Below are 14620 nucleotides of genomic sequence, written 5' to 3'. Positions count from 1 at the left end.
AGACAACTCCCACCTGTTTATGCTCTCTGTATGTGTGTATATATATCTCCTCAATATATGTTCCATTCTATATGCATCCGAAGAAGTGGGCTGTAGTCCACGAAAGCTTATGCTCTAATAAATTTGTTAGTCTCTAAGGTGCCACAAGTACTCCTGTTCTTCTTTTTGCGGATACAGACTAACACGGCTGCTACTCTGAAACCTGTCGGTATAGCTTTGGAAAATTCTTCAGAATGTTTCCTTCTTACTAACATTAATACAGTCTTGCCTATGTATTGCTTCACATAATTTTTCTTCATCCTGTTGCTGCTCTCAGGCATGGAGATATGGGGATCATCACACTGCCTACACTAGATGTGAAACTAGCTATTTCCCACACTGGAGTTCATAATGTCCCACATATTCCCCCTAAAGGTAAGGATTAGGAATAGATGTTTAACAGGAAAAGAGAAGATTGGGTCTTCAAGGACTCCGTAATTGAGCTCTCTCAAGGAAGAGCAACTGCCCACCATCATGGCTCTGAGAGAAGTGAGCTAAGTTATCTCAGTGCAATTCTGCTCACCCCACCAGGTCACTCAACAGATCCTCATAATGATCTGAGTTGAAAGCTGCATTACTAGCATGATTAGATGTCCATTGTCCAGGGACAAAGACAACTCTGGAGTTTATTTCACTGGTTTGCTTTAGTACTCTGAACTTACAAAGGAGCACTTTAGAAACACAAATTAGTACCCAGTTCCACCATGAATTAATTAGGCAAATATTTCCACAAGTCTTAACCCTAATCTATTAGGCAACAGGGCTACCTAGGCAAGTCAAACACTTAAGCAGCATCCACTAACTTTGCTATATAAAATTGGAAAGACATGTTAAGGCCACTGACTGACAGAGGTGGGACTAGGACTCAGGAGTTCTTGGCACCTAGCCCTGTGCTTAATCCACTAGATTTTATGGTTCTGAGGACCACTGCCAGAATATTTAAGTGCTAGTTTGCACACTAAAGGGGCTTCTTGTTTGCACACTACAGGGCTGGGGTTTTTTTGCACGTTTCAGTGTGAACAATTATCAGCCACTTTCTAGAACAGTTTTGAGGAGAGAGAGACACAAAGGAAAATGAATTGATTAAACATTTTACACATTTTTCACCAGTTTTGTTAAACATATTCCACACTTCATCTTCTCCCCTAACAAATGTATAAAATTCATTTTCAAAAAAGAGGTACAGCTGAGACACCTACCACAAGTACAAATCAGCCTTTGTTTTACTCCTTTTGTTGGATTACCTTCTCCTTACATAGCAGTCCTCACAGAGTATTTCCAAGTCTGCCCACCATTATAGCGGGGAACATAAAAATCTCTTGTAATATATTCTAACAAACCTTACATGAGAAGTTTAAGCAACAGGGTGAAATTGTCCAAATGCTACTGATATTTCTACTAGTTGTAATAACTGCTTATCACAGAAGCCAGAAACAGCTTTTAACCATTTTTTTTATAAAGATACAAACAGAGGAAGTGATAAGCAGTACAAAAAAAAAAATCACAAACAGTACATGCTTTCCAGCTAATATTATGCTCTCACTATCCTCAAACTAGAATATTTCACAAACCTTTGCTTTATTAGCTCAGAACTTCAGTAACAAATGATCAGTGTTCTCCTAGAGAGTCTCCTTGGTGTAATATAGTTCCCACAGGCAAACTGCATGTCAATATTACAGCAAAATCAACATGGCTGAGTACTATGCAAATATTGGTTCATGTCAGCTGATAAATTATAAGGGAAAGTTTTCATATCCTGCAGGAAATAAACACTAATACAATCCATTGTTTTAAAACTACTGCCACAAGAGCCTTCTAGGTGAGAAGAAGAAGAGAGAAGCGAGAGTAAACAAAATAGATTTCAATGCCCTTAAAAGCCTTTCTGTGATGTAGACACACAAAGGATCAATATTTTACCAGAGAACGTTACAGACTGAACTGGAACAGCAATTACGACAATGCCGCCATATCATGCTCATAATTGTAGGATACCCAACTTTGTTTTTTTGGAATAAGCAAAACTACATATATTTAAAGTACAGTGTAAGTATGCTTCACTGCATAGTACATACACCTAAAACACATGTCTACAGAATCAGTGATGAGCTGCCAAAATCTTAGGAACCGGTTCCCTACCGGGTCTTCGGCGGCACGGTGGCAGCGGGTCCTTCAGTGCCGGAGCGAGTGAAGGACCCGCTGCCGAAGTGCCGCTGAAGACCCGGTAGGGAACTGCCTGGTGAGTACAAGCCCCACCCGCCTCCCAAAACAGCCTATCCCTCCCACATCCGACCCCCACCCATGTCCTGCCCCCGACTGCCCCCCTCAGAACCCGCAACCCATCAACCCCCTCCGCTCCTTGTCCCCTGACCACTCCTTCCCGAGACCTCCCACCCTAACTGCCTCCCAGGACCCCACCCTCTACCCAATTCACCCTGCTCCCTGATTGCCCCGACCCCATCCACCACCACCCCGACAGACCCCCAGAACTCCCGCCTACCCAACCCTCCCCCGTACCCTGACCGCCCCCCCCGACCCTCTGCCCCATTCAACCCCCCCCGTGCCCAGGACTTACTGCCCCTTATCCACCCCCCCCCGGCCCCAGCCCCTTACCATGCCGCTTACTCCCGCCTCCCCCCTCTCTCGGAGCCTCAGTGAGCGGCGTCCAGGAGCAGCCCTGGACAGCGCTGCAGTGGCGTGGTGGCTCCACCGGGGCCTGAGCTCCCGCCACTCGGCCCGGAGCTCGCAGCTCCACCCCGGCATTACCACGCGGCTCTGAGCGGGGTAAGTGGCATGGTAAGAGGCCAGGGCCGGGGGGTTGGATAAGGGGCAGGGAGTCCTGGGGACAGGGAGCAGGGGGGTGGAGGTTGGATGGGGCAGAGGTTCTGGGGGGCGGTCAGGGGATGGGGAACGGGGGGGGGGGTGGGGGGGGGGGAAGCTCACAGCCCCTTACCTCCCCACCTTGCCAGCGGCTGCTCAAAGCGGCAGGTCTGGGGAGCTGAACTGAGCTGCCGGCGACTCGGCATGCTGCGGCTCTGGGGGAGGGAGGGAAAGCAGGGGAGGGGCTGGGGGAGGTCCCAGCTGGGACTTCTGGGAGTTCAGGTGGGGGACAGGACGGTCCCACGGGCTGGATGTGGCCTGCGGACCGGTGTTGTTTGCCCACCGGCCCGGCCCACCGGCGTCTAATTTTAGCAACTGGTTCTTGTGAACCGGTGCGAACCGGCTCGTGCTCACCATTGTACAGAATATGTCTTATACACAGTATACACATTCATTTTCCTGTACACCGTGTGCACGCACACACACGCAGATCAAAAAGCCAATATATGCCAAAAGCGATACCACGCTGTGGTATCTGAGTAGCATTTCCCCATTCCATGCATAGGAAAACACTGCACTGTACTCAGACCGCAGTGTCTGGGGGCTCCTACGCTAATATTCATTGTTAGAAGGTGACCTACAATATTCAATTCTTATTTAAGGAAAATATTGTTATTTTAAAAATGGAATCTGGTTCAAAAGAGGCCTAGTAGACACAAAAAGGAGCCATTAGAAAGGTGTCCCTGAAATCTACAGTTGTCTGGATATCAAAGAAGTTAGAGGGATAACTTGATTCTTGTTTCTTTTTAAAATTTTTATAAAAGATTCCAGTTTCTGATAGAGCACTCTCTAAATAGCGTGCTTCCCCCCTCCCCACACAAACTTCTCAATACATTTTATAATGTATTTTCTGCTCCTTGTTGACATTAAGAGTTTTCCCAGGCAACAGAGAGTATGACTAAATAGGAGATCAGTGTAACTGACAACATGTGGAAAGCTGTCAAATGCACAAAGTAAGCTGAAAATACACAATTTTTTTTTCTTGATAACTTTCCATTTATTAAAGGCAAGGCTGACAGCACCACCTATTCTTAAGGTTGCCACCTTTCTAAGATCCAGCACAGGCAACCTTAATTCTGGTACTTCCTAACTTTTGAGAGTTTGAATTTGGAAGCTTCATAATGTTCTTTTCACACAGTTTTTTTGTGTAATAATAATAATAATTTTAGGTGGCGCTTGGAACCCTGATTTTCAAGTTGACAGTGTCCCTTTAAGACTGAACAGTTATCTGCAAAATCTTCAGGATATTTAGTATTTTGTAGCTAGCCATCCTATTTCACACTATCCCTGTAGTTTATATAGCTTTAACCATATGGTAAATTACAAAAGTCTTGAAATCAATTAAATCAATACAAAAAATTGACTTCAATGGACCAAAATTTCACCTTATATCACCAGTTTAAAAAAAAAATCCACACACACACACTAATTACAAATATCAACGTAACCTCAACTGTAGTGATTAATGACACTTCCATATCTATGCCATCTTATTTTCTGTAATTAGATGGCCCTAGAAGTTTCAATGGTGGCATTATAAAATACCTTGACAAGGGAGAAATCTCACCTGTACTTCTGAATCAGCATCAACATGCTGTAGCTGAAACCAGGTGTCTCTGTTATGGTACTTCTGCAGATCTTCCTTCTGTATAGCTACTTTTCCTGGAAACCAAATAAATCAAGAAGCTTTGTTTAAAACGTATGATTGTTACACACAGATTCATTTCAATAGGACTTGAATGTAAACAGTTTTTTCAAACCAGTGATCTAATGACTATTCCCCACAATCAGTGCTATCAGGCTATGAAAGACTAGCAAGACAATGCATTAATTTTCTTTATGGCAAGAGGCTTTTTCTACTTCTCATCATGAAAGACTTTGAAATTCCTTACAGAATACTCATTTAACAAGTTGGAGTACTGTACAGAATCAATCTGTTATGACCGGGTTTACAGTAAAATACCATGATGCTACAATAAACATGCCAGAACCTTGAAAACCTACTGGCATTGTCCTGCCATTTTAATAATAATCCCAATGGAAAGTTCCAGGCATTGTGGTAGGTTTGGACTCACAACTAAACTAGTGGACACGGCTATAATACATACATTTTACTTTATTTTTATTTTTTTAGCAGAAAGCACTGTTGAAGCAGGGGACACCAACTCATAACCCCTAGATTTTAATTCCAACTCTGCATTGGCTGGCTGTGTGACTCTGAACTTTACACATAGACTGTCATTTTACAACCTAAAAATTGGTTAAGATACAGCTACCTTACTCACAAGAAGTTTGGAGGCTTAAAGTTTGCAAAGACCTTTCATTCTACTAATAGAGAGCCATCCACTTGAGGACAAGAATCATTATTCGCATGTACAGGTACACACTACTTCTAAATTTACATCAAGGAAAGTACACGCTAGCGCTACCCTTACATTTTAACTCCCACTAAAGCTTATATGATCTAACTAAAATAACAGGCTCTAATTCCATGTGTGTTTTGAATTGACATATGAGCACTAAGGCTCAGATTTTTAAAGGTTTTAGGGATTGCTGCACATGCCTAAATCCTATTTGAAAGTGAGATTTGGGCTCCTAAATCAGTTAGGCATTGAAACACTGAGTGCATCACCGCCAAAACACCTTTAAAAATCTGGGCCTAGGGCTGAAACTTTCACCACATCCAGATGGTCCTAAAGGGAGTTGTGTCAAGTACTCTCTGATTGGCAGTAAAACCTTTTCGGAGGAGGTTTTTTGTGTGTGTTTACAGAGCAGTTGTACAAGAGGAGGATTGATAGCCAGCCCCAGAAGACCTTGTGATTCTCAGACAGCAGCTCTGGGCTAGTTGGTTTCCCAAGGACTGACTGATGGAGGCACAGTGAACAAAGTATTTTAAGTTGAGAGAAAGAGACGCAAGACAGCTGCCTCTTGGTGAAAGGGCAGTGGTGTTGTAGCTGAAGTTTCTGCAAAAGGGAGTTCCCTGTGTGCAGTTTGTTCAAGGAATCAGGATTTGTGTACAGTTTGTAACAAAACAAAAAAAAATTACACTTAGAAAAATGCCGTCACTGATTTATCTTCCCATGGGAAACCTACCTGCAAGGCCTCCAAATCTACCATGGCTTGGCAAAGGGTCAGTGATATTCCTATCGCATATAAACTAAAGCCCAAGGATCTATAGATAATATTTCCAAAGCAAGGAATAAACAAACTAATGAACTAAAATCACTTATCTTGTTGGCACACTCTAGCTTGATTTCTTACAAGAAAACTTGAATGAGCATTTAAGTAAGTTTTATAACTCATATTTTGAAGTATCCCCTGACAAGCGTTCAGCCCTTTTCTCAGTTGCGTTCAGACCCTTCCACACAGTGTTCCCCTGTTTTCTAGCTGCTCCCAAGTAGCTATGAATTACAGCTACCACTGCCCCTCGTCACCAACAAGCTGCTTCCTGTGCCAGCTCCCACCCTTTTAGCCCCAGTTCCTAAAGTGCCTTGCATAGGCGGCAGGTATAAGAGGCCAGGGGAGGCTAAGCCTCCCCAAACAGCCAGCATACCGCCTTTGGAGCATGCCACCACTGAAAGGGTGGGCATCCTGGCTGGGGCCCCGCTCTTCTCCTAAGGCTCTGCCTCTTCCTGTCCCCACTCCGCCTACACAGGGGCCTCGTGGGAGGGGGTGAAGAGGCGCACATGAGTGGTGAGCAGCCTGCCATCCAGCGGGCAGGGGAGAGGGCGAAGAGGTGTGAGCAGCGGGGGCCTCAGGAAGGGGGATGAGCGGGGCCAGGGGTGGAGTATGGGCAGGGCTTCAGGGGAGGAGGCTGAGTGGGGGCAGGGCCATGGTCTGGGTGCCAGCAGACTACCCAAATGGAGGAGCCATATGTTGCCCCTGGTGCCTTGCCCTCTCTCCACAACCAGGCTCCCTCAGATTCCTGCCCCTGGCCTTCGGCTCCTAACTAATTCTGTGCAGCCTCTGACTCATTCATGAACTCCTCTGACCTCAGCTCAACACTTCCCCTTCCTGTCCTTAAACCAGTGTTTATCAAACTTTTGTATTGGTGACCCCTTTCACACAGCAAACCTATGAGTGCAACCCCCTTCTAAATTAAAAACACTTTTTATTTAACACTATTCTAAAATGCTGGAGGCAAAGCGGGGTTTGGAAGTGGAGGCTGACAGCTTACTATCTCCCATGTAATAACCCCTGACCCCCAGTTTGAGAACCCCTGTTTTAGACCCCTCTACTGACTGGATGTTAAATTGGGGATTAACATAGTGTCAAATAATGAGCCAGAAAGTTCATTACAGTATTTTTATTGGATGTGCAGAGTTAATGACTCTCACTTCTCAGGACGCCAATCATTAAATTACACAAACCTAAAGTGTAAGATAGCAGATATTTGAATTATTTATGGGGAACAGATAACTGGTGAAGTTACGTTATTGAGAATGTATTTGTAAAGGAATTATGGATATGTACTTTCTAGGCTTCAATTGTTATGGGCAAACTGGCTTCTCTAACGAGCATGTGAATACAGTAAATCCACGTGACCTCCCAAAAACTTCTTTGGATTCTCATTGGAAATTGTTTGTTCTCTTTCGCTTATGATACTCTTTTAATCCAGTGTAGAAATTCTCTAGCCAGACTCTGCATGTAACAATTACCTCACAAGCAATGTCCTTGGCACGATTTCATCGGCCAATTCCATTCACAGTCACCTTCATTTCATGGAACTTTCCCATAGAAAGCTCTTAGGTAATTTAGTTTAGATCAGAATATTAACAGCACAAATGCCGACACATTATACAGGCCCTAATTCTCCAACTGGATCTGTGCAGAGTTCGGACGACTTCTTTTGAGCTCCAGAAGGGCCAGCCTGCACAGGTCCAATTGCAGGATCAGGGCTATAGTATGCAACTACAGTATAAATATTTTTGGACCATGGATTCATTCATCCAGCATCTAGTGGATTAATATGGAGGTACAACTGTTTTGATCAGTAAACTGCTGCTTTGTTGGGGACACAAATGCAATTCAGGCACTGTGCCTATGTTTTTCCAGAAGTGAGGTTGCAAGGGACAGTTAGCAACAAACACAGAAGCTACATTTTCTGTCTTTGTTATTCTTTTCTCTCCCCTCTTGTGTGTATTTGTCTTGTTTTGTCTTTTAGGAAACAGGAACAGACTTCAGCAACAGCTCCAGCCCATTCTAACTAACTTTATCTCTTCCCCACCCCCAAAAGTACATTTATTACCGTCTTTAATACCATCTAAGAGCCAGTCAAGCAGGGTTTCTTTCCTTCTAAATATTCTCTACAGCTAAAGGGATATTGTTAACATGAAAGTTTTACTTCATACTTTACAGTTCAAATGCTTTGTTTTCCTTCTTTTTTCTGTATCTTTACTAAAAGCTTAAAAGGATTTGTAGTGGTGTTTGCTACCTCCTAAGCAAGCTGAGGTGTCTGTATGTGGAACCCTGCGCCTTGTTTAAAACTGGAAAGGTTGTTAATGTTAATAACTTTGACTCCTTTGGGCCCATTTATTCCATTTAAATTAATTCAACACACCTCAGACCACGCACCACAATCTTAACTTTTCCCTCACTAGGAGTCCAGACTTTCAGCACTTCCTTTGCCAAATACAAGAAACTGCTGTCCCAAACATGAACAACTATTAGTGTTGGGTACTTTGGTAAAAGGGCGTGCGAAAAATGAGAAGTTGAAGGGACAGCGTTAAGGCTGTGGAATGGGTAAGTTGTGGGCCTGAGAGTGGAGAAGTAGAGCGTAGGTATTGTTAGGTAGCATAACTTTTCATTTCCTTGATCTTGCGGTTGTGTGTCAGTTATGTAAACACTGTTTCACAATAATTTTTGTGTATTAATATATTCTGTATATAATCCAAACAAACTATACCCATTTTCCTTCTCATAAGTATAAATTTCTAAGTGTAAATGTAATTGAACAGACTGTACGGCAATTTATATCTCAGGCTAATTCTAATTTATGAGAGGATTTCTTAAAGACTGTTTTCATGTAACTCAGTTATCTGTTTCCTTTATTTGTATGGTGGCTATATTTATGTGTTCACTATTTTATTACTCCCTTATGTGTCTAGTGGATGACAGTTACATCTTTCTACTTCCCATAAGCTACTTCTGTCCAGTGCATGATAAAGGCAGAATTAGTTCTCTCCTCCTATAATCTTGATTTCTCCTAGTAGGGATTTATTGCTCTAGATAAAACTTCCCACTGCTTATCTAATATGATGTTTGGTTTAGCATAGAATTCTTTTTTTGTCTTCCTTCAAGTCAAGAGCAAACAGCTCGTGGAATTCAAATATCAGAATGAGGACTTCATGGGTTTCCTCAATACTAAACCGTAACAATTCTAAAGATTTGCATCCCCTCAGCTTTGAAAGTATTCATCTGAGAAAGGCACAGCTGTTCAGCAAACATGTCAACACAGATGGAGAGAAAAACTCCACCTCCAGCAGAGAGGAAGGATTTTCACAGAACCACATTAGGTTTATTTGCATGAGTTCCTTGCCCCTCCAGGTAACAGCTTACCTGAACACAACATCTATGCACCACCTCCTTGCCCACTACCACACCAGCATAACCCACCAGTCAATCAGACAGCACAGAGAGGTTCTATTTGGGAGTAAGAGCTCCTTTCTCATGTAGGCCAACCGTGAAGTCATTCTCCCCACCTCAAAAAGCACTTCATTATACACAAGATTTTGTTATATCCAGGTTCCAGCATGTGTATGTGCAAACACTTAGCAAAAAAACAAAACAAAAAAACTTGCTTCAAATAATGAGTCCTCAGGTTAGAGTTGGGGTATAAGTTTCCAGAATAAATAGAATCTTGTCATCATTTCCCCTACACTTTTGATTGAAACAGAGGATAAATAATTGTGTATCGGTCACATGAAGGGTATACAGGATTAACTATTCTCTTAGTGTTGTGCTAAATGATCTGATGAGGTGGCATGTTTCCTGTTTTTAACTGATCTGTACACTCAAGGTCACAGGTCTGCATCCTGAGCTGCTTACACGCCCATGAGAATACCAGCTGGGGGCCTAAAGTGGAGATGTTTTTCTTCAGTCATTCTTTTCAGGATTTGGCTAGGTTAAGGGAGAAGCTTTCTGCTACAAAGTACTGCCATTATCTGCCTTTTTTGCATTCGTTATTTTCTCTCATTTAATATTTCCACCAAAGTGAAAGGGAATATCCAACACACTCAAAACTAACTGTAAATTAAATGAAGGTTACTTATCTGTAACTGAGGTTCTTTGAGATGGACTCTGCATATTCACACTCATGGGATGCTCTGATTGGTACAGCCTAAATTGTAGAATTCTAGCAATTGGAGCGCTCAGACGCCTCCCTCACCCATCCCTTCAGTGAACACTGAACATCCCAGAGTGAGGATTTTCAGTTCCTTCCCCCTAAGCCCTTTTAGTAAGTAGGAGTCTGAGGTAGCAGGGAGAGGCAGGCTGGCGGGAAGTGTGAATTTGCAGTCTGTCTTTAAGACCCTCAGTTACAGGTAAGTAACCTTCAGTTCTCTTTCAAGCATTCTCTGTATATTCCCACTCATGGGATAGGTTAGTAAAGCAGTAGTCTGACCCAGGAGGGTGAGACTACAAAGTCCTAATTAAATAGGGACTGCAGGACTGCTTTGCCAAATCTTGCATCAAAACTAGATTCTAAATCTAAGGAGTTTAGTGGAAGTGTGAACAGAACAGCTCTACATATTTCTATTAGAGGAATAGTGTCTAGAAAAAGCCATAGAGGCTGCTTTTGATCTAGTAGACAGTGTTCTAACTCCCTGAGGAAGGGACAACCCTTTCAATTCATAAGATACTTGAACACATAATATAACTTATCTTGAAAGCATTTATACAGAAATAGTTTCCCCTCATTCTTTCTTTCATAAGCAATAAATTTTGGTGCTGTCTAAATTGTTTAGCCCTATCTAAATAAAAGGCTAGAGCCCTTCTAACATCTAGAGTATGTAATATAGCCTCTCCATCATATGATTAGGGTTTGGGGAAAAATAGTAAAATTATACACTGCTTTATATGAAAATCGGACACCACTTTTGGTAAAAAACTTTGGGCACGTATGAAAAACAGTAAATGGCAGATCAGTGATTAATGCATGTAGTTCGCTTATAAGCATTGCAGAGGTGAAGGGTATTAAAAACACTGTCTTAACAGACAAATAAAATAAATTATAGTTTCCTAAATGCTCAAAGAGAGGTCTCATCAAACGTGAAAGCACTAAGTTTAAATCCCAAGATGGCATAGAGCATCTTATTGGCGAGTATAAATTATTTAGACCCTTTAAGAACCTTTTAACTACATCGTTAGTAAAAATTTATTTCCTCCCCACAGGTACGTGATATGCTAATATGGTTGAGAGATTAACCTTTACTGAAGATAGTGAAAGACCTGTTTTTTTTTTTTAAGGTATAATAAATATTGTAAAACATAACTAATGGGTGCTGTATATGGATATATATCATAAATGGAAATCCACAATAAAAATCTTTTCCATTTATGACTAACACTTCTGTGTGGACTATTTCCTGGAATGCAACAATACATTTTGCATCTGTAACAAACAACTGTTTTCTGACACTCCCAGAGTCCTATTCCCCACTCTTTAAGATGAAGAGACTGAAGATCAGGGTGATAAACCATTCTGTGGTATTGTGACAACTCCAGTGCCAGAGGGTCCATTAGCTCTCTTCACTGGTGAATTAAGTCTAGAGACCATTGTCACCTGGGCCACGTTGGCATTATTAAAATTACTTAATCCTTGCCCGTCTGACCTTGTTTATCACTTTCTGCATGAGGGAAAATAAGGGGGAAGCATACATTAAGCCCTGACCCCAATGTATTAGAAAGACATCCAGTATTGATTCCCTGTCTCCACCTGTGCTTGAGCAAAATTTCTGATACTTCCTGTTGCTGCTGGATGCAAAGAGGTCTATTATGGGAGTCTCCCCCTCCCCCCCAAACTGAAAGGATGTTTTATTATTCAGTCCTTCGAAGACTGCTCGTGCATCTGACATGTTGACCTGCTCAGATAATCTGCAAGCGGGTTTTACTTCCCTGCTTCATGGATTGCTATTGGATGATGACAATCTATATACCAGTTCCAAAGTTTCTTTGACTCCATGCATAACAGTAGGGAATAAGTGTCCCCCACCCCCTTACTTGTTCAGATAATATAATGCCATCATATTGTCTGTTACCGCCTGAACTACCTCGTGTTTGACCTGAGGTAGAAATGACTTTAAATCAATCATGTTGCTCTCAGCTCTAAGCCACTGATGTGTAGATCCTTTTCAGTTATTGACCAATGAGGCTCTGATTAACAGCCTGTTGTTCAAATGTGTCCCCTATCCCAGTGTGGATGCATCAGAGGTAAGTATTACCTGTGGAGGAAGGGAACTGAAAGGCATATCCTTCATTACATTTTGAACATTTGCTCACCATGTTAGTGGTGCTAAAACCTGGGGTGGAATTACTAGTTTGCAATACATGTCCCCAGTCTGTAATTTACTGGTAATCAGTACTGAAGTTCCCTCATCTGAGGATGAGCAGATGGCGTCATTGGCATGGCTGACACCAATAGATCCAGCAACCGTAGAAAAAAAAAAGTATTGGCTGTTGTGGGCATTGAAAAAGGCGATTTATAGACATTTTTACTTCTATAAATTTCTCCTCTGGAAGGAAAGCTTTTGGCATACTTGAATCTAGTATTCCCCCCAATAAAGCGTATCCTTCGGGATGGGATTAAAATGGATTTCTCTCAATTTATTTATAATCCCAGACTGGCAAAGAGGAAAACATGTTATACATGCAGTAGGGTGTCTTCCTTGGATGACACTTTTATTAACCAATCATCCAGGTACAGATATACAAACATCCCCTGCCTTCTTAGGAACGCTTCTACTACATACAGGCATTTTGTAAATACCCTGGGTGCTGTAGACAACCCAAAAAGGAGGACCTTGTTCTGAAAATGGTCCTCCCCCACTATAAAACTCAGATATTTCTGATTACAAGGTCTTATTGATGTATGGAAATATGTGTCTTTTAAATCCATAGCTGCAAACCAATCCTGAAAGGAAACAGAAAGGATTATAGAAGGGAGAGAGAACATGCTGAAACAAAGTTTCTTTATATAGGTGTTTAATTTTCTTAAATCCAAAAGAGGGCAAAGGCCCCCATCCTTTTTTGAAATTAGAAAAATAACACGAGTCAACAACCTCTTCCTCTCTGATCTGGTAATACCACTTCTACTGCATGTAAATCCACTAGAGATTAGGCCTCTGCTCTTACCAAATCAAGGGGAGCATGATCCTTGACCAGGGATGACAGAGGTCAGTTGTTGGAGGGGTAGGGAACTGACACACTTTATACCTCGGGGGAGCACCTTGTAGCCCCCATATTCCTCATCTATTGTGACAGATCCAGACCAGTGGGGTACAGGAGTCTCTGGGCTGTTCCCCAACCCACATGGTGAATCTCTGAGGCAAGAAAATCCGCCAATAAGCGCAGGACCCCCCAAGATAGAGGAAGAACTTTGTCACACTGGTGTCAGAAGTGGGATCTTGGGATGCACAGCGCGGCGGAAGAAGGAGGGTGATTTAAAAAAAATAACACAAAAACAAAAAGAGGGAGAGGGTTTATTTTATTTTCCCACCACAATGGATGACGTAGTGCGGGCACTGATACATGCTACAGTGGCCCAGCAAGAGGCTACCAGTGTCCAGGCAGCTGCCCAACAGGAGGCAGTGCGGCTGCAGCAAGAGACTAATCGCCTGCTGATGGACCAGGCTGCTCAAGACCGAGCTATGTTGTGGGAACTGGTAAACCAGGTAAAGTCCCTTACAGAGCTGAATCACGGCCATGATGGGACGCAGCTCATACGGGCCAGCCATTGGCTGCAGAAAATTACACGGGAGGATGATGTAGAGGCATACCTTCTGGCCTTTGAGAGGACAGCCCTACGGGAGGCCTGGCCTCGAGATCAGTGGTCTGGCATCCTTGCCCCATTCCTGTGTGGGGAGGCCCAGAAGGCCTACCATGATCTGCCTGAAGAGGCTGCGGCAGACTACCCCCAGCTGAAAGCAGAGATCCTGGCCAGATCTGGGGTAACAACAGCAGTGCGGGCCCAGCAGTATCACGGTTGGAGGTACCAGGAAGACAAAGCCCCGCGGTCCCAATTGTATGACCTCATCCATCTCGCACAAAAGTGGTTGCAAACAGACTCCCGGAGTCCAGAAGAGATACTAGAGGTTCTGGTAATCGACCAATACATGAGGGGACTACCACCAGACCTTCAGGCCTGGGTAGGCCAGAACGAACCCTCCACCTATGACGAGGTTGTCGCCCTGGTAGAGAGGCGAAGGACAGCAAGGGAGCTGACCCGACCAGTTAAGGAAGAGGCACCCCGGGTTAAACTAGCAGCACCAAGCCCTAAAGTTTGAGTGACTGGGCCACCAGGAGGGCCCAGGTGGAAAAAGAGAGAGGCTGAAGGCCCATCAGAGGCCACAAAGAGTCAGAGCACTGAGGGAGAAGAGGATCGTGATGTTAGACTGCCCAAACCAAGAAACCGGGGAACGCCTAGGGCTCCATACAGATGTTATGCCTGCGGGGAGTGGGGACACATAGCTGCACAGTGTCCCAATGC

The 14620-nt window shown here is 43.3% G+C and overlaps 1 protein-coding gene across 3 annotated transcripts in view; it reads right to left on the bottom strand.

Moving 5' to 3' along the window:
* Window positions 1-14620, bottom strand: part of RASA3 (RAS p21 protein activator 3) — a 277547-nt gene that overhangs the window by 98629 nt on the left and 164298 nt on the right. For all 3 annotated transcript variants that reach the window (XM_034758104.1, XM_034758102.1, XM_034758103.1), the window contains exon 4: window positions 4484-4578. In XM_034758104.1, coding sequence (XP_034613995.1) covers window positions 4484-4578 — 95 coding nt within the window. The remainder of the gene's footprint in view (window positions 1-4483; window positions 4579-14620) is intronic.

This window comes from Trachemys scripta, chromosome 1, assembly GCF_013100865.1.
Source record: "Trachemys scripta elegans isolate TJP31775 chromosome 1, CAS_Tse_1.0, whole genome shotgun sequence".
Taxonomy (NCBI): domain Eukaryota; kingdom Metazoa; phylum Chordata; order Testudines; family Emydidae; genus Trachemys; species Trachemys scripta.
Note: the sequence above shows the minus strand (reverse complement) of the source record. Positions and strands in the feature narration are given on the sequence as shown.